Source organism: Cyclopterus lumpus, chromosome 4 (genome assembly GCF_009769545.1).
Source record: "Cyclopterus lumpus isolate fCycLum1 chromosome 4, fCycLum1.pri, whole genome shotgun sequence".
In the NCBI taxonomy this organism is placed as follows: Eukaryota; Metazoa; Chordata; class Actinopteri; order Perciformes; family Cyclopteridae; genus Cyclopterus; species Cyclopterus lumpus.
In genome coordinates, this window is record NC_046969.1 from 20,517,461 (window position 1) to 20,541,140 (window position 23,680).

Below are 23,680 nucleotides of genomic sequence, written 5' to 3' on the forward strand. Positions count from 1 at the left end.
CAATCCCCGTGCTTTTCACTGCAGCGCGGCCCAAATAATGAGGGCCCCCCCCCCCCTCACCCCCAGTCCTCACCCTCTCCCTCCCAACCCTGCTGTCAATGGATGAGGGAAAGCAAATGTGCGTGCACTAGGAGTGTGTGGCGCACGCGATCTCGCCAAGTCCTTTGTGCCCCTCTTCCGTCTTTCTGGGTGAGTCTAATGAGTGTGTTGCATTAAAAATGTTGGAAGTCGTTTCTTTTTGCATCAAACACAAGACCAATGGAGATTTTCCCTTCTCAAAATTGTTTCCGATTGATTCTTTTTGAGGTGTGAAGGAGGGGGGAACACAAAAAAAAAAATAGTGCTTCACAAGAAATGATTAAAAGCCCGACACCAGTCTGAAAAAAAAAAAAACACGATTGTGTGGAGCATGATTTTGTTTTTCAGACAACTCATCTCTGAAGTCCTCCTTGGGGGTCCCAGCCCCCAGGTTTGGAACCACTGATCTACATGTAGAGTCAACACTCTGCATACAGATGAGATGCTTTAACACAGCGGGTACATTATACATCCTGTCATCTTTTTATTAGCGACAGAAACTTGCCATAAGAATAATGAAAAAACAACCCAGAACATTTTTAGATTAAGAACAAAATTATGCAAATCATTTCCCCCCCATTTTTAATGGTCATAAAGTGTTTGGTGGAAGTTGGCACTCCTTTAAAAATCAATTTTTGCCACACAATGCTGCAACCAGGCAGCAGACATGGGAACCCATTCCAGATGGCAAGCGTACAACTCACCAACCAGCCTGTAAGGACTTGGCCGACTGAAAGAGCTGCGCTCAAATACAAGAAAAGTGTGAGAACGCGGCCAAAAGTCACAAGGTTGGAGAGTTTGTTTTAGAGTGTTCAGTGTTTCTGCATCTCTTTGCTTCAGCCTACAATCTTACACTTAAGTATGTGAGAAGACAATGACAGCAGTGACAGGTTGCAAACAAGAGATCCAGGTCAGCGAGGTCAACACAGGTATCGAGGAACAACCATCAACGAACATGGAGAGGTGTCAAGCAAACCCTCAACGTACAGCAGCATGACAGTGCAGGACAGACTGGCTGAAGATCAGCAGGTGTAGCTTTGTGTAGAAAAGCATCCGAAATATAACTGCTGTTGGTAAAAACATTATATTTCTGAAAATAGCATTTGTTTTTGTTCTTTCATGGAAAATGTGAATTTTCCAACATTTACAACAGGGTCTCCTAAACCCGAGGATGAAAAAAAGATTTTCCTCATCTCATACAGTGCAATTTACTCAATTGATTCATACAAACATGAACAATCAGCTAAATATGACTAGTGAGATTGTCACCAGCAATATATATATATATTTTTTTAAACCAGTGTCGATGAGATGTTTTTGTTTTTGGAACAACAGTAATTAAATCTAAATCTCCCAGAAACTGGGGCATCAGTACATTCAGACTTGCTCCCAGCTGCAGCTCTGCATTTCAGTCAGCTGTGAAAGACAAAGAAAGAAAGAGAGACGAGAGAAGAGAGGAGAGAGAGAGAGAGAGAGAGACAGAGAGAGAGAGAGTTATGGCAAATACTGCCTGTTCAGGTGTTGCATTTCATGTCAATCGAACCCCTGGATGTTAGAGACACGTGGCACAATTACAACAGCAGTGGTGGGTGAGGGCATCAGCCCCCCGGGCGTGTCGAGTCATCAAAAGTAATCCGGTTCTCTCTTCTTTTAGTCCGTTCCAGCAAGAAGTGAGAGCGGGCACTCGGCTGGGAAGATCCCATCAAACAATCAAGCTTTACGTGTCCGATCACAACGACGTCCCAGTGGCCCAGGAGGAGGAGGAGTGTCAGAGCGTCTGCACCAGCACGGGGAACAGCAAGGACAGATGCTCGGCGCCTCGGATCGGGAGTTTGTGTGTGGTGTAGAAGTTGATGACTTCTGGGATGGTGTCAAAGGGAGGGCTGTTCTGTCCCAGCACGTACTTGCCGTCTTTATACTGGGTGAACTTGATGTGCATGAAACCCTGGCAGCTCCTGTGGGGAGAGGACAGGGAGAAAGGGTTTAGAAAGGAAGGAGACAAAAGAGGAAAGAGAGTGGAATATGAAAGTGAGAGAGGTGTGTAGGAGAGAAAAGAGGGAGGACATGGTTGATTCTAACCAAGATTTGACACCATGTCTCAAATTAGGAAGGACGGGACTTTATGACGGATGAATGAGCGGCGTAATAGCGCGTGGTGGGAAAGACGAACGCTGGACTGGGAAAGTGGCTCGGCCGAGAGAACCTCACCGGCGTCCTCCCTTTACGTGACATTCAGCCACGACAGGACTTCCCCTTTAAGAGCCAGACAGTCATGACGTCCGTCTAATTATAGATGCAGAGGGAAAGAGGAGGGTTGAAGTCGTTCACCATAATTGTCATTGTTCTAGTCGACTAAATTAGATGTTGAAGAGCAGTGAAACCCCCCAAAAAGCTCTCACTGTGACTACAAACAGCCAAACAACAGGCAGTGTAGGATTTGTCCCACTGGCCTCAAGAGCCAGATGCTTCATTACGTCAGCGCTCGGAGTTGACGGCATGCATTCACCCGGTCCCGTTTGTTTTGAGGACTCTTTGCATCTCATGATACATTAGAACGTACGAGTGCTCCGCCATAAATATTCAAGCTGGTTTCATTTTGGCAGGCCTGTTTGTCTTTGGAGTGGTTCTTCATCTCGTCTCCATCGAAAGGCCGTCATCGAATCTCACGGGAGGCGAGGTTCACTCTTTCCAAGGATGCTGCACTATTTTCACATAGCTTAGCTGTTGTTATTACACCAGCTGTCCTTGCTGGAGGGCACATTGACGTCACAAAGGTAGCGTCAGCAAACAACCAGCAAGCCAGTCACAACAGCCTGATAAGGACCAACCGACTGTTTCTTTCCAACCTAGTCTCCAAAGTATTCGCAGATGAGGGTCAAACAAACAAGCCGTTGGTTTATAACCATAACATCTCAACCACTGGGTTTGAGGGTGAAACCCAAAAGGATTAAAGTGTACATCACTCACCTGGCTGACAGTCTTTGCTAGGTGTTTGAATGTTTTTGAATGCATACACAAGCTTTCAGTCTTTTCCCCAGGCACACACGTCAAACCGAATGTAAGAGCGTTCGAGTATAGAGTCCAGTAAAATGGCCCTGATGCAAAATACCTGACACAAGATAACACCCAAGGGTATTTGACACAATCTACCCCGTGTCCTCCATTTTTTTGTACGACAGTGGAATGTAAGGAAAGTGAAAGTAGGTCAAAGTCTTTGAATGGGATTGAATGATGAATTTCTTCTTTTTTTTACCGTCTTCTCTTCGTTTAAAACCTGTATGATCCTCAGATTGCTCTTGTTTATTGTCATCTATGACCCTTTTTATAGTGTTGTTCTGTTCCTCAATATCAGCAATGAACTATTATTACTGGTTAGATGGTCAAAACTAAGACAAAGGCTGTACGTTTCCCTTTAAGCCGATTAGAGATCTAAGCGGCAGTGACTCTGAACAGATTGGGCAATGAAGGACACTCCCACATTCTGACCAATAGATTTGACCATTTCATAAGAAATCACTACTTCCAAACCTCGCATGCGCCAGCTGGGGAACCATTGCCAATAGTGACCTTGTTGCATGATCAAATGTGTGTGCGTGTGTGTGTGTCAAACCCAATCTACTCATGTAAATGAGTAATGCATGAGCTTGTTTATATGTCACCCCCCTCCCGGATTCCCTTCTTGTGTGGCCCACAAAAGGTAATTCATATTCATTAGTGATTACGGGGAGGATGATGTGTGCACTCAAGTGTGTTCTACCTGCCTGATTACCACTTAGAAGGCCCTCTGGGGCCACATAGGAAGGCCCCAGAGAGGGGCCAAGGATGGGGTGAGGACAGAGGGATGATGGGAGGGCGGTGAGGCCGAGACGATGGATCATGATAGTAATTACAAGGGAGAGATTTGACCAGATAAGCAGTATTGTGCCCTGCAAATGAGCATCGGGAGAGGAATCAGTGCGGCAGTGATCTTGAGTGGGGGTGATGGTGGAAGGAAGGGAGGGAGGGAGGGAGAGCAGGGGAGACAGATGGAGGGATGTGGAGACTGCAATATGAGATCGGTAGCTCAGGTGGCTTCAAACACACACTTCTTTGAAATTAAATTGCAACACTGTTTATTGGAGAGTGATCCTGAAGGTGCAGTTGTTTACTTTGCTTGTTGTGGTAGGTCAGTCAGTGTAGGTGTGTGTGTGTGTGTGTGTGTGTGTGTCTTACCGAAGGGACAGGGAGTAGTCAGAGCGGTTGTTCTGACTATTCCTCACCAGGTAGCTACATTCTTTACACAGCGTCAGCAGCGACTCTGACTCCGAACGCGACAACGAACCGTGGTACCATCTGATGAACACAACACACATAGATTCAGTTAAATATGGTAAAAGGGAGTACTTCATTAGTAATTAGCAGTAGTATAAATGTTGCTAGAGATAAATATTCAAGAAAATAAATAATAAAAGAAACGACTTCTCTCGTCTCACTTTTCACGGCAGTACATTGCTAGTTAGTCATAACACCATGCTGCCACACTTTGCTAACCGTCTTTCCATCAACAAAACCATGCTAGCGTCTCTTTGACGCTTGCGGCAGCTAAATGCTCACAACAGTATGCTAATATGCTCACAATAACAATGCTAACATACAGATGCTAAGCATGCTAACAAACACTAAAAACGGAGTACAGCTGTGCCAGAAACAACGTTGGTTTTGCCACTACATGACAAGTTGTGGGATCACCAAATTACCTACAATTCATCCTGAGAAGTGAATGAGCATCTCTGACAAACTTTATGGCAATCTCTTCCATAGCTTCTGAAATTTCACTAAAAACTACAAATGTCAACCTTGTGGTGGTGCTAAAGGAAGACTAAGGGAATCAGGAATGTCTTTTAAATAATATCATATCAATGTATCCAGTCATTTTAAAAGATACTTCAGTCCAGACCAAAGTGTGGACTGACCGACCGACCAACCGAAGGACAGACATAGCCATCCATAGAGCCTTGCCTATAATGTGGCTGTAAATACGCGCATAACAAAACATGATATAATAATATACATAACTGTTTGGGATAAACCCAACCGGTAGGTAAAATAATGATATTGGTGAGGTGTACTGAATGCTACAGGTCGGCAGTGATGCGGTTTCTCCGTTCAAAGCAGAGCTGAAGGAAACGCAAAAGCTCAAAAACAGCCTTTAGGAGAACATCAGCGAGTAATGGGGCATAATAATCAACTGCCATCCTCAAGTGAATCTGTTTGTGAGCACAACACTGTGTGCGTCCTGTGTGTGCGCATGTGCATGTGTGCTTAAGGGGTGTCATGTGCTTGGATTTCATTAGTAAAACGGCCTTTTATGTGCACAGAAAGAGCACATGAATTACACCAATGATGTCTGAAATTACAAGACCAAAGTAAATGCTTATTTTTAATGTTCTGACTTAATTAGTTCTCATTCTAACCTTTCACACTTCTGTAAGTTCTCATGGATGCTTCTTAGCAGCACACATAGTTTAATGTGTGTACGCCCTTAATAGATCAAAGCGGTGGAATAAAATTGATTTCTTTATTTTTATTTGTGGGATGTACAACCCTGTTCCTCCTCAAATGTTCAAAACACGTTCTATAACCATATGAGATACATGTATGTGCATGGCAACCATGCCTCGTTTCATCTTATATTTCTGTGATGTGTCCTATTCCTGACAGTACTTGGATTAACCCATGTGTAACACAACCGTGTTTTGCTATTATAATCATCTTAAATTAAATGGATGGCAACAGTTAATGTGATTAACCCTGAACTGGAGTGTGTGGTGTATATATAGACACATAGCAACTGATATGTGTTGATGTAGCACCTGTGGGTTTAACAAAAGACTGCATACATACACCTGCTTCTCCAGAGGCAGAGTGGGGTCCACTCTCTCCCCCACCATGGCGAGGCATTCCTGCGGCATTCGAAACTTCATCCCCCCTCCTGCGAGCGGGCTGGACCTCGGACCCGGTGGACGCAACCGCTCTGTGGTCGACGAGGAGCGCTCCCACTCTGCGCCCTCAAACTGCACTGTTGGCAGAGAGGGACAGAAAGGGTGAGTCAGAGTATTTACACCGTGACAATGATCAAAAGGGATTAAACCTCACAGCCAGATTTGGGTAAACACCAGACTTCCGGGTATTGCAAAACCACGCATGCAGCAGAGAGACCGCCCTCGTGGATGGGTCAACCTAGAGGACAGCAGATTCCCGGTCTGACAGGCTGCAAAACTATCAGCATCATCACAATTACCGTCATCCACATTCTTATGAGTCACAGAGGGCAGATAAGAGACAGGAAGTTGGCATCTTCCCTGCTTGGCTCTGTTGCAAGTCTTTGTCTTCCACTTGGCTCCGCTGCAGATTACTCGGTGTTGACGATACCGATTCTATTCTGGAGCAAATTACGTGTACAGACCAAAGTGTTATTTACCCCTTCTGCGTCTGATTTTGGTGAACTTCAATCTATAGAACTTGTAATTAAACATTAAGTGTACCGTAGCACTTCTAAGTACCTTGAAATGAACGCGGCAGACGTCTTAATTTAGAGGGAGCGTTTCATGCGTGGTTGATGCAAGAGGGGAATGTGGTAATTTAAGAAGGGAGAGCTTTAAACCTCCCCCGCCCACACACTCCCCCTCCACCAAAAAAAAAAGAAACTGAAGACACAATAAACGCAACGGGCAGGGACAAATGCAAAGAGACTGCAGGTTTTTCGGATGGAGGTAGAGCAGATGTGGGACAACAGCTGGGTCATGAAGGCCAGGGTGACTGCATACGCGTGTGATGGCGGTGACAAAAGGAGGCGGGAAGGGGGGAGGGTTGTGTTCAGGGTGGGAGGTCACCTGGCTCTCTGACTGGGGGCTGCTCCTCTAGCTGACCCACCGGGGCGGGCCAGGGCAACTCCGACAACTCCCTCATTTCTAATAGAGGGAAGGGAAGCGGGGAGGAGGCGAGAGAAAAAGGGAGCGACAGAGTGAGAAAACAGCAGATGGGCTCGAACAAAATTAACTAAAAAAGGAAGACATGTGGAAGAAGTGGTGATGATTAAAGATGAGAGACTGAAATCAGGTGCAAGATTTGAATGCGAGGAGGAGAGAGTGGGCAAGAAGTGAGATGTGGAAGAGGCGGAAGATAGGGAAGCCCTGTTGAGAGGGTGCATGTGCGATTACATGACCGAGAAGTGTGTAATTAACTATATTGTGAAGAAAAGACACTCTAGCTCCTGTCTATGGCTTAATATTTAGACCCTATATGTACATAATGTGATATGACTGAAAAAAAGCAAAGCAGATAACAGTGAGGACATGAGAAGACAGAGTTTGCATTATTTATGGTCATTTGAACAAACCCACTTTCAGAAACTGTCGAGTAGCAGGAGATGCAATGAAAACAAGACGTGACGTTATGTGCACTGCAACCCACAGAGCAGTGAGACAGAGGAACTGAGGAGTGTGGGGGCAGAATAATGCTCCATTCACCAGCAGCAGAAGGTTCACAAAACTGAAAATAGCTCATTATCTACCGTGGTGGGCGAACCAAACCCTTTAACAGTCATTACCGCAGCCTTACACACACACACACACACACACACACACACACACACATTATGCGATTTGCCAGTTCCACGCCGTACCTTCAGCTCCTGCTCACAGCGACAACGGATTACAAAACAAATTTTAAAAAAAGGAAAAAGCGGTGTGACGTCTTAATGAGCCGACAAATCCAAAGACCCCCCAGGCCGGCGACATCAAAGGCCATTTGAATGGGCGTTTGGAGAGAGGCCCAAGCTGTACATACATGCCCCTCTCCCTCCCTGGTTAATTATTGAGCAGGCAGACACACTCCGCCACTTTCTCTGGCTCGCCGTGAATTATTGATGCATGGCGCATGTACAATGGCCCCATCTGGAGCAACCCGCACCTCCGCTGAAGCCAGGATTAAAGTGTGGCCTTGCACCCCTCAATAGCACACACACACACACACACACACACACACACACACACACACACACACACACACACACACACACACACACACCTGACACCTCGAAACAGCAGAGCGCTGCCTGTCCGCTCGCCACCACGTCACATTTCACACCTCTAATTTTAAAGCAAAACAGAGAGTCAATCATTGTGAAGAGAGAAGGGTGTAAACGAGACGCACACAATAGAAAGCCGAGGGTAACAAGAAATGAGAGAGAGAGAGAGAAAATAGAGACAGCCAAGACAATTTATTACAGATCAAAAGATGTGCTCAGCCATCTGAATGAGAGATGAGTTCAGGTAGCGGTGTTACGGATTCCTTTTCTTTGGTTTTTAGGTGGCTGTTGTCCCTCTTAAGGAATCATTCCGTTTCGTGTTGTTGAATATCGAATCTTATAAGTTGTATTTTTTTTGTGTTTAGATGATTTAAAATAATTTCCCCTGGCTTGACCCAATTGCTTTTTTTTGGGCTTGTTTTCTGGCACTCATTTAATTTATCTTGGTTGTCTCATCACAAATTGATATAAACAGATCATTCAACTAGCAGAGTTTTAAACGGCCGTCATTTGGGCCGAGGGTGTTGGAAGTTCTCTTGTCATACAACAATCAATTTAAATTCCAATCACGACCTGATTGGATAAGTAGAAATAAAACCACTAGATAAAATCCTTAAAAAGTCAGCAATTTTGTCAAATTCAGCGTATATCTCCTCACAGTCCACTAGCTGTCCTTTCTGTGTGTCTGAGAGGAAATTAATACAATGTACACATCAACTAACTCAGACTGAGCCACACAACAATGTTCACACAACAATGTTCCAGCCAATCAGCAACAGGGGAAAGGTCACGATGTAATAAGAGAGGCAGTGAGTGTGAAAGGGATGGCAAATTAATAGTATTTGTTTGAGCGTTGGGCACAACTATCAACAATCCAGAATTGCTTATTCCACCTCAAATATCAAGATAATCACAATAATGTAAAAAGGGTCATAAGGTGTACATGTTTTTCGTCTTACAATTTAAACCATTTCCAAGTGTGTTTTCAGACCGTGAAAGTTAATTTTTGTCCAAAAAAAAATGTCTTGTTCAGCGCTCAGTTGTATTTAGCTCCACCCTCTCGTGTCACATCTGGTTGCAAGAAATCAAGACGTTGACTCGAGGCATCAAAACTGTAGTCCACAAACCAATGGGTGTCGTCACGGTGACAACTTCTCATATACAGTCTGTGGTTCAGCCAGACCTTTCTCCAGCGCTGGCAGTGTGGAGATAGGTCTGGATATGCAGGGCTAGATTTAGGGTAACCAACGTAACCCTTCCTAAACCTGCAGGCTCTAATATGCTAACTGGGACAATTGGCAGCTCTCTCTACTGCAAAAGGCTGAACAAACACACAAACCTGGCCTCAACTACTCACTCTGATAACAAAAGGCTGACACACACACACACACACACACACACACACACACACACACACACACACACACACACACACACACACACACACACACACACACACACACACACACACACACACACACACACACACAGCCTACGTTTATGTCTTGTGCTTAAAATCTATACCACTGTATTCATTAAATATGCTGTTTTCCCCCCGCCCCATCAGTTATGTTTCCCATTGTATCCCAGTAGGAGAAACAGGCAACAGCAATTCAGTCATCTTTGGTCTGCCAAAATCCCACATGAGCTGGTGCCTCGACTACCTGCTAGCAATTACCCCAAATCATCTGAGGGGGAGGGAATGACCAGACCTCGCCGTGAGTGACAGATAACTGACTTTTCAAGCACACCAGCTGTTTTTTTTCAGATGTCCCCGTGATAAAAGGAGGCGCAGACAAACACAATGGAACAGCTTCATTAGGTCCATTAATGAAGACATCTGTTTTTCAAACAGCCCTGGCATCACATCTTTTCTCCACGCACAAAGACCTTCTGCTGGGCAAAATGGTCCCCAGACAGACAATTAACACCTCATGCCAGTGAAGAAGACGAAGAAGAAGAAGAAGAAAAAACACAAAATTCATGCAAGTTTCCTTTTCATAATATGCCTCAACACCATTTAGATTTAATTTCAAGCATCACACATTTCTTGACAACCGTGTCTCTATTTTCCAGGCCTTCAATAAATGAAAGCCCTCTTTCTTCGTCGCACTTCTTCCACCTATCTTCCTCTAAGTGGGGCATTATCTCTTTCCATATTCCCTCGCTCCTCTCATCTCTTGCCCTACTCTACTTCCATCACCTCTCCACCCATCGCTCATATTGGGAAGCGAGAGGGAATCACGAAGGACGTGCCTTTTCATTAATGTCAGTAAAGGTTCACGCTGAAGGGAGAAAGAAATGCAACTAATGGGAGAAGGAAGGGGGCAGGTGAGAGGGGATGTGACAAAGAGATAAGGGAGCAAGAGGAGAGAGAGAGAGACAGACAGACAAGAGTCCTTCCACTGTAACGGTAAATTGATGAAGAGGCTGGTCAGATGTCCACAGGGTCTGCTTAGAGCAACAAGGAGCAGCATCACACAAGAAATGACACACACACACACACACACACACGCACACGCACACGCACACGCTGTCGGAGCACATGTATCTCGACAACCAGCCACAACACATACAGTTGCACCATCAGTCACGGCCTCTTAGCAAGCGTTGCTAAACCAACCTTCTGTATCACTTTAAAAGCACCCTTCAGCATAGAGCCAACTTGATTAGATTAAGCAATCTAATGGTCTGGATGACATTTTCTCAATTTCTTCAAAATCAAATCAATTAATATTCTTTGCTACTACTATAACAAATTTGCTAAATGTTACAAAAATCCTCAGTTTTGCTTCTCAGTTGCTGATTGGTCTAGGAGTCTGAAGCCATCCCATTTCAAGATCTTGTCAACTTTTACAGGAGGAGCAATAGAAAGCATCCCGACTGTAAACATTACAAACTGGCATGGCATGTGTCCGGCACAGGACAGGAGGGCTCTACAGCAGGTGATTAAAACCGACCAGATCATCATCATTGGCACCCTTCTCCTGAGCATCAGTGATATTGGTGAGAAGAGGAGCCTGCAAAGAGCTACAAAAGGGACATCAAGAGACAAAACCCACACAGCCACAACCTGTTCACCCTGCTGCCGTCTGGAACCACCAGACTTCAAAACAAGGTTCTTTCCTCCGGCTGCGAGACTCCTTAATTCCTCCTCCACCCTCCAAATAGAAAATTATTTATTTTCTTTCTTTTTTCCCTATGTAGTAAATTGGGACTACAATCGTAATTTTGGTTGCGCAAACCCTGTCGTACAAGGACAAATAAAAAAAAAAAAACTACAAATTTGAAGTCATTACAATTCATCCTGATTCCTGACATCTAAATGTCATCAAATAGATGTCAGAACATTTTACTCAAAACCACAAAACAACAACCTCATGGGAGGCACAAAATGAGTCAGGGGGTCCCCAAAGCCAGTAGGATTCATCCTCTGGGCACCGTGAGTGTGTGTCTGGCAATCCATCCAGTCATCTTTGAGACTACCTAACAACCGACATCGCCATCCTTATAGCGGCGCCACCAGCAGGGCTAAAAACTATATGGCAGTTTCCTCAACAGCCATTTGTTTGGAATAAATCAGTTACAATGGGGGGAGGGGATCACAAGGATACCCACTTTAACGTGTTTTTGTGCTGCAAATAGTTTGTCTGGACCAATTTAAAAAGAAAAACACAAGCCGTTTGCTTTTATGACACACACATTCATACCGGGCAGCTTCCCTGCACAGCCCCGGTCTGTTGCTGTTGCCTAATGAGCAGCTGCACTGGAACAAGTGGAGGATAAGTGCTTTTCTCAATGGCACCGTGATCGTAATTTCTCGGGGTGGAAATGTTATTCATTCATCCGTCCTCATCCAGATTTCCAGCTGATTTGCGACTCTCATAATCATGTGCACACTCCTCCATGTTTTGACCGACATCACCTGCATCGAAACGGCTCAAAGCTGCGTTAGCGCACTATGAAACTCACAAACATGAAATACCTGAAACGTACATTAATCTGCTCATTAGCGGTGGCCATCGGGGAGATAATTACATTGTGCCCTTCATTAGCTCACTAATTAGTGATGAATGGTTGCAGAGCTATAATATCTCTTTGCTGGACTGTCTATTGACTTCCAAGAATTAATGGCTGCTGTAATTTGAGTTGGACGGTGGTGACTGGCTTTCCAACGTTGCAATTAAAATCCACCGAACTGAGAGAAGCCCGACAGTCCGACCCCTCAGGCACCGCTAGCATCACACTCGCGTAGCTGGCTGAAGTGGACATTGGAAAATAAATTAAATGCTTTGGAGGCAAGCTTATTTCTGATACTTTTTGAAAAATAGCCGTAAAAAAAATGCAATACTCACCCAGGCGATTACATTTAAGCATGGATAAGCTGTGAAAATCATAATTACAGAGATTCATGCACGCAAATCCACATACAATATGCACCAGTAGTCCCCCCCCCACACACACACACACATTTGTGCCAACATGCACACAACCTCTTCTCACCCTTGAATTAGAGGGCCTGATAATCAGAGCTGGAAAACCTAGTTGACAATCCACGTGTGTGTGTGTGTGTGTGTGTGTGTGTGTGAAGGTGATGATGATGATGAGGGGCTGCTGGCATATTGCGAGCCCCCCCCCTTGCCCCCTGTTATCTGAGTGAGTGTGTCACATCCACAGGGAGGGAGGGCCACAGGGACAGCCCCGTCAGCGCTGCTGCGTTGGCATATATATATATATATATATATATGTGTGAGAGATGCGTTAGCGGATGACGGATTGCACCCTGCCACAGTGGCCCTGACTCCCTCTCCTCTCCCTTCGCCACAGCGCCCCCAACCATTAATTCTCCTCAACGCCCCTCCCCTCTGCAACACCGGGCCTCCACAAACATCCATTGAGCTTCCACCAAACACACCATAACCTTGGACGTCCCTTTTTCATTTCTCCCTTTTCTCCTTCTGTCCATTGCTCTCATGGAGCAGTACAAAAGCGAAGGAAGAGATAGATATAGATATATATATATATATATATATATATATATATATATATATATATCTCTTCCTTCGCTCTTGTACTGCTCCATCCCCGTCCTCCTCATCTCGACCCTTCCCTCGCATGTGGGCCGTGCCTAGCAACGCTGAGTGGGTCTGGGAATATGGATTAAATGTGAGAATGGAAAATACTGTTTGTGTGTGTTTACACTCCAGTGCTCTGGCCTGCTCAGACAGACAGCAGAGTGCTGACTCCCAAATGGAAAAAACAAGGGGTCAGAAAACTCACAAGCGTTTCCCTCCACTGTGCTCTCTAACGGCGCTGTGAGCACTTGCTGTACAGAGGCACAGAGAGGAAAAGCTGGAGATGAAGCAGGAACGAGTGCCGAGTGTCATTTCTTTTAAACTAACTGTCGTGCACCTCCTCTTGAAATCATCTCCGCTCTCAAATGAGTTACGGAGTCTCTCTGCTGCTCCTCTGCTTAACGCGATTAGAGCCTGAACACGGTGTGAATGTCTTTTTGAGTGTGTGTGTGTGTGTGTGTGTGTTCAGACAATAGTGTGCTAACCATGACTCTCTTATTAGCTCTGGATTGGTCATGCCCATGTAGGCATGTAATTAACTGGGGGGGAGCTTGATTTATTGTCCCATCACCTTGACCTTGATGACTTGGAGATGCAGCTCAATTAAGCCGACTTGGCCTTGCATGCCTTACACCCCTAAATGACCCATCAGTCCAGCGCTGTTTCTCTTATTTCTACTTCTCTCTTCTTCTTCTTCTCCTCCTCCTCCAGGATCGTAATGGGGATGCCCCATTGAAAAATAATAATCATGCACTGCGCCAATTATTTTAGAAATCCTTCTGACAATATGAGAATTATGAAAATAAAGGCTTCGTGCCAACCTTCTCTCTATGACGTCTACTGTATCTCCCTCATGCATACATGACACACAAACATCTGACAATTCTAATGACCATCTCAGAAGGTTGGTCTTGTGACTGTGGTCCGTCGTATATGATATAACAATACATCAATGTTTAAATGCAGTAAAAGAAAACAGAGCGATATTATCATTTCAGCTGAGACAGTGAAGGTCACAGCACTCTGTTTTCTGAACCAAAAAAAAAAAAAAGGATTGATAGGGGAGGGGGGTGGGGGGCTCAGCATTAAAAGGTCAGGACAGTTAGATGAGTATTTCACTATGTAGTAATAGCAGCCTGGCTCTCCATGTGCTCCTGGCTTTGACCTTTAAAAAAAAAAAGCCCTTTTTGAGCCTCGTCTTAACCACTTTCACAAATTCTACTGAACATTTTGAGAGATATGGTCCATGCTTGACAGCCAGAAGCTCCGGGAGTCGTACAACCGTCTGTGCAGTAGGTGGTGGAGATTTAATGTTTGGCTAAAAGACACTTACAATTCAATGGATGATTGCCAATATTGGAGGCATTAAACTGGGTGTTCAGTTAAAAATGCTTTTCCTGCAAACTGCTTTGCTATCCTAAATATTACAACCTCAATTTTTGCTAAAAGCTTTCATTCCGGGACGCTCTGAATATTGATTTAAATATGCAATGAAGCATGATTCAGCAGCTCCATGGTCTAAACCGTGTCTAAAATATATTCATAGATTGATTTCCTGTATAATTTTGACATTTCTCACAACAGCTGCGATGCTTTCCAAATCTCAAGCAAAGACCAGTGACAGTCCAGTTCATGGAGTAGTCCTCCCATCAGGTACCGGAAACTTTAATTGAAGGACAGCTTATCGATCATCTCTTGTACAACCTACATAACCGGAGCTACAATTAGATGGCTTTTTCCAGACTAAGCTCCACCCTGATATTTATTGACTATCATATCGTCATAATCTCTACAGTTACCTGCAAAAGCTTTGGAGATGTGATCCTTTTTCCACTCCCAGGGTTGGTCGTACTCATCCGCCGGTCTCTCGTCGTCTTGCGGCAGCCTGCTGCTCTCCTTGCTCTCCTCCTGAGGTTCTCCGTACAACAGACACGAGCGCTGGCCTCGCTCATCTTCATAGGGGGTATCGTAGAGCTGCACCCCGCCCCGTGACCGCCCTGCTCCTGGACCGCGCTGCAGCTCTGTTGATGCGTAGGCAAAAATAAAAAAAACACACACATTCACAACCGGACACATGCAAAAGAAATTAAATACAGAAATCTTCTTGGATGCGCTATCAGTCTGCAAGAAACAACAGGCAAAGTTGAGAGATAATATTGGCCAGTAGCGGTGAAGTGACATTATTCTTTAATAAAAAAAGAAAAGCATTAAGCCTGTTGAGCTTTGACATGACTTGAATTAGGGGAGAGAGAAAAATTATGTTTGCACAGCTTGCCGTGGGCTTAGAATCTCATAGGGGGGCTTAATATGGCCTCGGGCTAGATGCTGAGTTGCAACACGTTAGACAAACTACTCCTTTCTCTCGTCCATCCTGAATCCCAGCAGCAATCTAGCACGGCTCCATGTTCCCTCATTAACATTTTCACCATTTTCTCAGTGGGTTCCAACCAAGAAATGTTTCTCAGCACCCGCAACTGTTGTGTGGAGTCAAATATGGCCACGAGATAAAAGGGCTTTTAAGATTACTGACGCACAAGAGGATGAAATCTGATTTCTAAACGCATCAAAAGGAGCCTCCAATCAGCGATGCCGCTTTGATATGTTGACCTAAAAAAACTTACCCTTTTAAAAGAAATACAGGTGGTACAAAAGAGGATAAAATTGGGGGGAAAAATAAGGAGTCGGCATCTTTTGTGCACACAGCCGGCAGCCTTGCGAAGGAGGTGCACTCACATGAGAAGGGAACAGGACTAAATGGAAGGGTTCCCTGGTGAAAGGCATGGGACAACTTTAACCTTCACACGACAAGACACCGCTATTGGGCGGCCCTGTAGTCACCATGGCGACCAAGTGGCACGGGGAAAGGCCCTGAGGTTGTGAAGAAGAAGGTGGAGGGGAAATGGAGAGAGGAGGAGGAGCAAGGCCAGGGAGGAGGGATAGAGGAGGTGGTGGGGCGAGGAACAGGAGGAGGGAAGAGTAAAAGGAAGCAGTGAGGAAGCAAGGGGGGGGAAGGACATGGGAGGGAGGTTAGGGAGGGGGAAGGTCTGCCAGCGTTTGATGTTAAGTCATTGAGACAGAAGCACAGCGGGGCTGAATGCTGCTCTACCTGCGCTGGGAACCCGCGGTGTCAGCGACAGCCTGGAGATGGAGAAGATGAAGGCAGAGAGATAAAAACAGGCGGAAATAAAATGAGAAATCCGTAGGAAACACGGAGAAAAACAGAGGAAGGGGAGGAGAGAAAATACCAAATTGGCAGAAAGGTGAAGTAGAATGACGACAGGAAGTGTTTAAGGATACAGATGAACGTCAGAGCTGGAAACAGAGACCCATCTTTTATCCTTCTGAACTAAACTAGAAGCACTGAAGACATTTTTTCCCCCAGAAACTTTGTCCTCAAAAGACACCTGTGTGCTTTTTTTTTTACTGTCTATGAGAGAGATAATTATTATTTCAATCTCAAGTCAGCCTTTGGCGCTCTGCTGTGTTTTTTGATGAGCAAAAGCGGGCAGAGACAGACAGACAAAAGCAGGCAGACTGACTGCCAGCCCCCGGAGTGATGGGCTCAAATCAAAGTCAATGAAAGCGCTGAGACAATGCTTTGCCACACGCTCTGCAATCACCGCTGAGAATCTAATCTCCCCAGCTGCAACGAGAAAAGATGTATTTTCAAGGTCTCTCAATTAGGCACCTGAAGGGATTCACCTCAAGCCTGATGTTGTGAACTTCGTCATGATCACCAAAAAGCCACCGACAGTACCGGACGTAGTTTTCGCGACAGGACAGATTGGAGATAGAAAAGCCAGACTCCCCTCAGGGCCGGGGAGAGCCCTCGAGATGAAGTGAGCTGGAGAAAGAGGTGGGGGAGGCTTTTTACACTAAATTACTGGGACAGGGCGAGGGAGAGTGCGAGGGGAAAGGGCCAGACAGAGATGTTATGGGAGGAGAGACAAATGGAAAACGATAGATGTCAGCTAGATGGTGTGGGAGAAAATCGCAAGGGAGGAGGGAGGGTCCGAGACTGGATAGACACCTCTTAAGGGACATTTCATGAGGCTGAGAGCGTGAGACGGGCTTAAAGCACAGTGGAGTGGACAGGTCTAACTAACGTAGAACTGTCCACCAACAAATTGAGTCATTAGACTGTAATTACTGAGAAATACCCCATTTAACGCCAGTGGTTCTAGAACAAAGGAAAATATGGAAATAAGGAAGCATTATTCTGCAAAAGCAGAAATACTTCACTATAAAAAGACAAAGAGAGGCGATAAAGGCTGATTAAGTCATTGATCATCTGCAAGGTGACAGGTTTAAGATCAATGATGATGCTGCTTCATGACACATTTATATACGAGATGGTGCGCCAGAAATGCAATATAATAGAAGACTGATTTTTATGTCAGGTAAGAAGTCTGAATTTAACCCTTCAGGATGTTCACTTACTCTCATATTATGAAGGCAATTCTGATTCATTCATTATTTAATTATTGGATGGGTTTCCAACACGTTAACTAGCAGAGACAACCATGATACAAAAAGGAAGCAGGGAAGGGAATGGAACTAAAACATCGTATCTCTACGATAACAATGTGGGTCACTGAAATATTATCATACTGATAAATACACTGACTGGTGAGTCCACTGACCTGTTAGGACCCTCTGGGCCTCATAGGGCTCCATGTAGCCGTTGTTCTCACAGGGAACAGGTCTGAGATCTGGTTCTGGCCTGTGGTCCATGCGAGCGTCGAATGGGTCAGAGTAATCCGTTTCGCCGGCCAATGGAGCAGACGGCACCACCTGAAGGACAAAACACACACTATTTTTTTTACATTCATACAATGAATGCAAATTTGTAATTTTGTCTTGCAGACGCGACATTTGAAATCATAGATTTTGGACTTTCAGCCGGCGTTTTATATAAAAGTGGTCAATCACACTTTTAAAAAACACTTGAATTAAAGCATCCGAGACAATAGCTCATCAAGACCAGAGATGGAGAGCGCAGCGCGGCGCTCTTAACAAGCAATCACATCCCCACTGAATGGAGCGTTAACTATGTGTTTGGTTACAGACAAAAAACGCTTTCTGGTATCATCCAGACACCAATTTACATGTTTAGTGTGCTACATCGCAAAACCATAGCAAAGCTGTAGTAGCTAGTATACAATGTAGATCCCTAAAGAGGAACTATATTGCATGTTAGTTGCTACCTTTAAGCTACAAGCAATGCAGCCAGGAACCGTCCTGTCTGAAGGTTGTGTGTTTTTTGGTCGTGGGAAGAGAACACGGAGAGTAAAGAGGGAGCTGGTTGCACAGGAGGAAACCAGTGATCAGCTAGCACAGCTACACAGGCAGCCATATGGTCTCACACACACACACACACACACACATGCATATACCTACAAACGCATACACATTTTGGCAAAGGGCTCTCTTCCCATGTCTTTCTCCCTGCCAAAGGAACTCACCGTCACAGGGCTCGCGCCCTCACCAAATTACATTTTAATCCCCTGTTGATTCCGTAACAGGTTATCTATCGATGCACAGGAATCTGCAATGTAAATTAGAGTGCGGTTGTTCCCACAGAGCCTGGGAAATTAATGAGAGCAGGAGGAGAGTGGGGGGGAGGGGGGGGGGGAGCTATCGACTCGATTTAAGACTATTACTTCAATCCACTTCGGGACTTTCGCACTTGTAGCATTTTCCGTGAGCCAAGTCATGGATTTAACTGCAGCTATGGAAACCCTCAAATACTCCTCAACTTACTCAGCATATGTGAGCCGACATAACGTGAGGACCATTCCCTTGTAAAAAAAAAAAAAAAACCTTCCGCTCTAGTCGCTCTGTCTCAACATCTGTTTGCCTTTGTTCTTCCCTGTAGTCGTGGATGTTCTCTACGGCACCGAACATAGCCAGAAAGGCACTGCGGTCCTGATGACACAAACAGCACCGCAGTATAAATCATACCTCCCCGTGGCCCTTGACATATCACCATCACTGTATATGGCCCCTCACATGTGCTCATGTGGGGGTCTATCTCAGCGTGCGAAACTAAACCCCATTTATTATTTATGGAAGGACATAAACTCAAGGGACTGTGGCCCTCTCCGATTCAATGGTCCGCTCGAGCCATCAATAATTCTTTCTTCCATCTCGGGTAGAGAATTTATGTGGCGCATGGGATGTAATGTGATTTATGTAAACGTTGCATATTTGAGACATACATTACTAGTCACTTGCTTACGGAGTCTGATCAATAAAGCAAAAATGAGATGAGAGAGAAGCGGGAGAGTGTTTTTTCCATCCTTCATCACGTACTTGCCTTCCCTTCACCCCTCCCTCGCACTTCCTCATAAAAAGCTGAATTTGTCATCTCTTGCTTTTCGCATACACCTCCGCACACACACACACACGCACACAAATAATCCGAGGCTCTTACAGGCTCTTGCTGGTCCTCTAAAGAGACAGTACTGAGGAGGATCTTGGTGCGCCCCAGCTCCTGGGAGTCCACTTTGATCAGTCTGTGTTTGGGAGATTTCACGTCCACAGTGGATGACTTCATGGGAGACCCATACACAGGTGTGGTGGGGTCAGAGGTCCCAGACTCGCCTCTGGACCTGTTTTCTGAGTCCTCATAGGGATCCTCGAAGTCCATGTCCCTCTGGAGCCGGTAGGCTTTAAGGATCTCGCTCTCGGTGTAGTCGGGAGTGGGCGGCTGCGGAGGCACCTTCCTGCTGCCAAAGCTCAGGTAGTCCTTCAGCCACTTGGCCATCGCAGCTCTGCTGGTGCTTGGTGGAGTGAGAGCAGGAGGCTGCAGGGGACAGACATGGGGGGGGTTATTGCTTGGCCTTATTTCTGATGAGATTCTGCGAGCTATCGGAATTGGAGTTGTGCTGTGTGTTTTTCCAGATTTTTACAAGACAATTGAAATATATAAAGAACATCACACACAAATAACTTTAATCCCTTTGATAATATCTGTGCCAGACACCTTTCAACTGAGAGCAGACAGTCAAGTGTGCGTTTACATGCACTCAATGTGACATTAAAACTACACCAACAGCCGGGCTTTACGCAGGGAGCAATAACATCTGGCATCTGGACTTTGCCCAAAGGCTGCGATTACATGTCACACCCCTGCAATAAAGTCCGACGTTAACATGCAAATATATATATATATTTTTTTAATGACTCAAAGTGAATATCAACGCAATGAGGATTTTTTTTTTAATCGTGTTTCAAATTTAAAACATCGTATTATTCGGTTTCATTTTCTAATTTAACCAACATTAAAAACACAACATGTTTAGTTTTAGCACATACTTCTTTGAAGAGCCGTAAACGCAAAATGGAAATAATAGATTTTTTTACTTTCAATCCAAACAGTCCCCAAAGCACCGGGTGTATTTACTCGAGAGCGCTGCGCTGCCAAAGCGCACTGACTCACCAGCCTCAGTCCTTCAGCCACTTTGAACGCTTTATTCCGCGTTTCTTCATGTCGATCGCAATAAAAGCGGCACAGAAAAGTGACGGAACCTTCTTCCCCCACCTTGCTCGAGGTTTTCTTCTTTTTTTTTTTTTTTTTTAATTCCACCAACAACAAAAAAAGAGACAAGAAAACGGAAGCTTTTCTGGGACAAAAACAAAAAGCACCAAAATCCACCGGAGTTCCTCCAACGACCCACGGCCAACGTGCGAGTGAAGCGAGCGACTCCAGCCTGGAGAGCAACTCAGCCGAGCGGTTAAAGGGGAGGCGCTTCAGCCCCATGGAACATCCTGCTGTTCCCTCACGGAGTCAGCCGAGCGTTCATTCATTGAAATATCTGCACATCATACCGCCTGCAACAAGAGGAACGTCCTCTTTCTAAACCACTACAACTGCCAGGGGGAAACAAATGAAGAACAGAAACTGGGAGATATGAATATATATAAAAATCTGCTTGCACGAAATGTGCTCCAAACGTGCATTATTGATTCGCATGACATCACTGGAGAACGTCCCGTTTTAGCTTCACGGTTTCTCAAAAAGGATTTGTGCAGTTTTCCCCTAAAAGAAAGCCGTAGCCTGGAGGGTGAACACGACTGTTATCTGCTTCCTTTACAACATGGTGTGGAGTTCTGAACAGTGAAGTTTAGACAGATGTGTAGACACAAAATACACTATTCCAAAAACAAGATGACATGTCCACTGTCCACTCTTTGAAACTGAGGCATTTTGGGTCGAGTGTGTGTTTGCATTCGTTGTGTTTCCTCCTGTGTGTGTGTGTGTGTGTGTGTGTGTGTGTGTGTGTGTGTGTGTGTGTGTGTGTGTGTGTGTGTGTGTGTGTGTGTGTGTGTGTGTGTGTGTGTGTGTGTGTGTGTGTGTGTATCCTCTCACAGGTCCCGTTAACCGTCTAGCCCGGGCTGGTAAATTGGATTGTGTGCTATACAGCAAGGCCATCTACGTCTGTTAAAAGACCGTAAAAGCCTCCTTCTTTACGACACTCATGAGCTCACTTTCTCCCAGGGGCGGGGAGACAGGATGAGGTCATGGAGCTACAATCCACTCCCACCACAACCGTTACCCCCATCAAGACCTTCCCGTCGTCCTCCTCCAGCCTGCCATACCTGCTCCAGTGTTCACCAAGCACCGACTTCAGACCCCAAGGGGGGGGGGGGGGGGGGGGGGGGGGGGACCTCCAGCGTTTGTGATTGCAAACATCTCGCAGGTCCTGGTAGTCCAATTGTAATCATTGATAGACAGGATCGATTTCACGACCTCAGCAGATATAAAAAGTCATGTCAAATTTATTTCAGTGGAAAAGAAGTTCCCCTCCCGGACTCATCGACCCATTTAATGTGTCCTTACTGCACTAAACATATACTCTTTTTGTTTAATAACGTCAACAGAACAAGAGATTGTGGTCAAACTAATCATTGTGGGAACACGATTCGTACATAGTGAGAACCGGTCATCAACATGTGGGAAGATCAATAAGATGGGTTACAAGTCTTATCTTCTGGGAATGATACAGATCTTGTTTGCACAACATGGGACTTTGATACAAGAGTGATAATAACATCTTCCCACAGGTTAAGATCTTTTTCTTCAGATGTCAAAGAAATACCATATTCAGATTCTTCAGGGACACCCGCCCTTTCTTTTCTACCTTTGTATTTTTATCTCTCATCATGAATGTAACCTTTCTTCTCTTTCCCCCCTCCCCACAGCTATGCATTCCTGTTTTTCATCTGCACAATCCCCTCTGTTTTACCACCTCTTCTAACCCAGTAACATATTGTTTCCATCCCAGCTGTGGCAAGAAACAGAACTGTATGGAACAAAAGATTGAAACTGCAGCGAGAGATGCAAAGTCAGAGGCAGAGAGACGGGCACGCTGTCAGACTCAGCGAGAGGAAGATACATGGAGAGCACAGAGGAGAGAGGAAAACAGAAAATGGGAAATCAGGATCTCTCCCACAGTGAGAGATTATCACAAACAGGCAGACAGACAGGTATTAAGTCTTGTGTTTTCCATGTCTCATAGGAGCCAAGAATTGAATTGAATCAAACAGAAACAACAAGGCGCAGTGGATTATTTGAGATAATTAATAAGACTCCCTCCTCATTATGAAGGGCTAAATATGGGTGGAACATTTTCTCTAAACTTCACGCTTTCAGTTGTTGTTTTTCCCCGCTGAACAGCGTCATGATCTACACAAACATGCCGTAGAGCATGAGAGACATTCATGTACAACCTGACACACGTCAATAAAAGTTATCATTTAAAGTCATGCATTCAATTTGTATATGACCGTAATGAGCCTTTCCGTTAAATGTAGGAGTTAGAAAAGAGGCTTTACAGTTGAAGGAATCTGCTGTGCATTTACTGCCCCCATGTGGTGGCCGGCGTGTATGACATGTATCGTTTCTATTTTGTTTTAGAACAGAGGAAAGTCTAATTTTACTTGATAGTTTGAGAAATTAGTAAAAAATAAATAAAAGTTTTGGAAAGAAAATTAACGTTAAGTATCAAGTAAAAATAGCTTAGCTTAATTCGTATATATATTCACTAACCAGAATCAGGCAACGTGGTTTTTAAAATGTTTTAATCTGTTGTATTTATTAATTATTTAAGCCCAGTAGCACCCACAATTGTAGCTTAATACTTACGTAAACTCTGCATCGAAGTATTTTGTTATTTTTTCACTCACCTCGCTCTTCATTACAGTACAAAGGTACGTGCTTCCGGGTTCAGCTCCTCCAGTGTTGCAATTGGTTACGTTCACTATATCGTTTCAATGATTGGTTGAAAATGTCCAAAATAATGAACTTTCCTATAACCCCGCCCCCCGCGTTGGAGCGTGAGCTCGAGCTACCGACACAGTTGGAAATGACGGAATGAAACTCAGTTTACTGCGGCTGTTAAACTCACAATAACAACATTCACAATAACAACATTGCATTTCAGGAAGCGGCTTT

The 23,680-nt window shown here is 44.8% G+C and overlaps 1 protein-coding gene across 3 annotated transcripts; it reads right to left on the reverse strand.

Annotated features, from left to right (window-relative positions):
* Window positions 1–539: 539 nt before the first annotated feature.
* shdb (Src homology 2 domain containing transforming protein D, b) lies at window positions 540–23,679 on the reverse strand. 3 transcript variants are annotated; one of them, XM_034531595.1, is made up of 7 exons: window positions 23,413–23,679; window positions 19,658–20,029; window positions 17,865–18,015; window positions 15,021–15,242; window positions 5,962–6,136; window positions 4,291–4,410; window positions 540–2,033 (listed from the first exon to the last, which is right to left on the reverse strand). In XM_034531595.1, exons 1-7 carry the CDS (start codon window positions 23,422–23,424, stop codon window positions 1,847–1,849), a joined length of 1,239 nt encoding a protein of 412 aa, XP_034387486.1. In that variant the 5' UTR covers window positions 23,425–23,679; the 3' UTR covers window positions 540–1,846. The 3 variants fall into 3 exon arrangements, with proteins under 3 accessions (XP_034387486.1, XP_034387485.1, XP_034387487.1); XM_034531594.1 differs by lacking the exon at window positions 23,413–23,679 and adding an exon at window positions 20,666–20,963 and having other exon boundaries at window positions 541–2,033; XM_034531596.1 differs by having other exon boundaries at window positions 1,347–2,033; window positions 23,372–23,440.
* Between the last annotated feature and the right edge of the window lies 1 nt (window position 23,680).

Excerpts from the sequence above, each read along its gene's own strand:
- shdb (XM_034531595.1), bottom strand. Across the intron at positions 6,137-15,020 it reads CATCTCCAAAGCTTTTGCAG|TGCAGTTTGAGGGCGCAGAG; the intron begins GTAACTGTAGAG and ends CTCTGCCAACAG. Across the intron at positions 2,034-4,290 it reads GACTACTCCCTGTCCCTTCG|GAGCTGCCAGGGTTTCATGC; the intron begins GTAAGACACACA and ends CTCTCCCCACAG.